Below are 2,500 nucleotides of genomic sequence, written 5' to 3'. Positions count from 1 at the left end.
TGTGTGTGTGTGTTGATGGTGCCAGTGGTGAGGCCTGCAGCCTGTCCTCACCGCCACGCCTCCTGGCCCACTCCACCTCGGAGTTTGCTTCCTCACCCGACAATTTCCTCAAGGGCTGCCTCTGGTGAGCGTGAGCGGTGGTGAGCGGTGGTGGTGAGTGGTGGTGAGTGGTGGTGAGCGGTGGTGAGCAGGGGTGGTGAGTGGTGGTGAGCAGGGGTGGTGAGAGCGGTGGTGAGTGGTGAATGCGAGTGGTGAGAGCGGTGGTGAGTGGTGGTGAGCGGTGGTGAATGCGAGCGGTGGTGAGCGTGGTAGTTGTGAGTGGTGAGCGTGGTGGTGAGAGTGGTGAGTGAGTGGTGGTAGAGAGTGGTGAGTGAGTGGTGAGTGGTGAGTGAGTGGTGAGTGAGTGGTGGTAGAGAGTGGTGAGTGAGTGGTGGTAGTGAGTGGTGAGTGAGTGGTGGTAGTTAGTGGTGAGTGAGTGGTAGTGAGTGGTGGTAGTGAGTGGTGAGTGATTGGTGAGTGAGTGGTGGTAGTGAGTGGTGAGTTGAGTGGTGTGAGTGAGTGGTGAGCGTGGTAGTTGTGAGTGGTGAGCGTGGTGGTGAGAGTGGTGAGTGAGTGGTGGTAGTGAGTGGTGAGTGAGTGGTGGTAGTTAGTGGTGAGTGAGTGGTAGTGAGTGGTGGTAGTGAGTGGTGAGTGATTGGTGAGTGAGTGGTGGTAGTGAGTGGTGAGTTGAGTGGTGTGAGTGAGTGGTGAGCGTGGTAGTTGTGAGTGGTGAGCGTGGTGGTTGTGAGTGGTGAGTGAGTGGTGGTAGTGAGTGGTGAGTGTGGTGGTAGTGAGTTGTGAGTGAGTGGTGGTAGTGAGTGGTGAGTGAGTGGTGATAGTGAGTGGTGAGTGAGTGGTGGTAGTGAGTGGTGGTAGTGAGTGGTGGTACTGAGTGGTGGTACTGAGTGGTGGTACTGAGTGGTGAGTGAGTGGTGGTAGTGAGTGGTGAGTGAGTGGTGAGTGGTGAGTGAGTGGTGGTAGTGAGTGAGTGGTGAGTGAGTGGTGGTAGTGAGTGAGTGAGTGGTGAGTGAGTACGTGTTGAGTGAGTGAGTGGTGAGTGAGGGGTGAGAGCGGTGAGTGAGTGGTGAGTGGTGGTAGTGAGTGGTGGTGAGTGAGTGGTGGTGAGTGAGTGGTGAGTGAGTGGTGGTAGTGGTGAGTGAGTGGTGAGTGAGTGAGTGGTGAGTGAGTGGTGGTAGTGAGTGGTGAGTGAGTGGTGGTAGTGAGTGGTGAGTGGTGGTGAGTGAGTGGTGTGAGTGGTGGTAGTGAGTGGTGGTAGTGAGTGAGTGAGTGGTGAGTGAGTGAGTGGTGAGTGAGTGAGTGGTGGTAGTGAGTGAGTGGTGGTAGTGAGTGAGTGAGTGGTGAGTGAGTGAGTGGTGAGTGAGTGGTGGTAGTGAGTGAGTGGTGGTAGTGAGTGGTAAGTGAGTGAGTGGTGAGCGGTGAGTGAGTGAGTGGTGAGAGCGGTGAGTGAGTGAGTGGTGAGTGATGGTAGTGAGTGGTGGTAGTGAGTGGGGAGTGAGTGGTGGTAGTGAGTGGTGAGTGAGTGGTGAGTGTGTGGTGAGTGTGTGGTGGTAGTGAGTGGTGAGTGTGTGGTGGTAGTGAGTGGTGAGTGAGTGGTGGTAGTGAATGGTGAGTGAGTGGTGAGTGAGTGAGTGGTGAGTAAGTGGTGGTAGTGAGTGGTGGTAGTGGTGAGTGAGTGGTGGTAGTCAGTCGTGAGTGAGTGGTGGTAGTGAGTGGTGAGTGAGTGGTGGTAGTGAGTGAGTGGTGAGTGAATGGTGGTAGTGGTGAGTGAGTGGTGGTAGTGAGTGGTGAGTGAGTGGTGAGTGAGTGAGTGGTGAGTAAGTGGTGGTAGTGAGTGGTGGTAGTGAGTCGTGAGTGGTGGTAGTGAGTGGTGAGTGAGTGGTGAGTGGTGGTAGTGAGTGGTGGTAGTGGTGAGTGGTGGTAGTGAGTGGTGAGTGAGTGGTGAGTGTGTGGTGGTAGTGAGTGGTGGTAGTGAGTGGTGAGTGAGTGGTGAGTGGTGGTAGTGAGTGGTGGTAGTGAGTGAGTGATGAATGAGTGGTGGTAGTGAGTGAGTGGTGAGTGAGTGGTGAGTGAGTGAGTGGTGAGTGAGGGGTGAGTGGTGAGTGAGTGGTGGTAGTGAGTGGTGAGTGAGTGGTTGTGATCATGACAATTGTTGAGGTTGTGGTTCGTAACAGTGGTGGTGGTTGTGGTGGTGGTTGTTGTAGTTGTGGTGGTGGTGATTGTTGTAGTTATTGTTGTGGTGGTTGTAGTTGTTGTAGTTATTGCTGTGGTGGTGGTTGTGGTGGTTGTAGTTGTGGTGGTGGTTGTTGTAGTTGTGGTGGTGGTTATTGTTGTTGTGGTGGTGATTGTTGTAGTATTTGTTGTTGTGGTTGCAGGGCCCCGGACGGAACTTGCTTCCTGACCAGCAGCGAGGATAACACGCTGAGAGTTTACAACCTCCCAC

At 54.2% G+C, this 2,500-nt stretch overlaps 1 protein-coding gene across 5 annotated transcripts in view; it reads left to right on the top strand.

The window, feature by feature from the left end:
* LOC142922784 (telomerase Cajal body protein 1-like) overlaps nt 1-2,500 on the top strand; it is a 35,157-nt gene that overhangs the window by 7,680 nt on the left and 24,977 nt on the right. For all 5 annotated transcript variants that reach the window (XM_076063692.1, XM_076063694.1, XM_076063693.1 and 2 more), the window contains 2 exons: nt 26-124; nt 2,433-2,500. The exon at nt 2,433-2,500 is cut by the window's right edge and continues 38 nt beyond it. In XM_076063692.1, coding sequence (XP_075919807.1) covers nt 26-124; nt 2,433-2,500 — 167 coding nt within the window. The remainder of the gene's footprint in view (nt 1-25; nt 125-2,432) is intronic.

The sequence above is a fragment of the Petromyzon marinus genome, unplaced genomic scaffold, assembly GCF_048934315.1.
Source record: "Petromyzon marinus isolate PM22_M1 ecotype Great Lakes invasive population unplaced genomic scaffold, UKy_Petmar_22M1.pri1.0 PM_Scaffold_17, whole genome shotgun sequence".
NCBI classification, from domain to species: Eukaryota; Metazoa; Chordata; class Hyperoartia; order Petromyzontiformes; family Petromyzontidae; genus Petromyzon; species Petromyzon marinus.
This window is presented reverse-complemented; position numbering and strand designations above follow the sequence as displayed.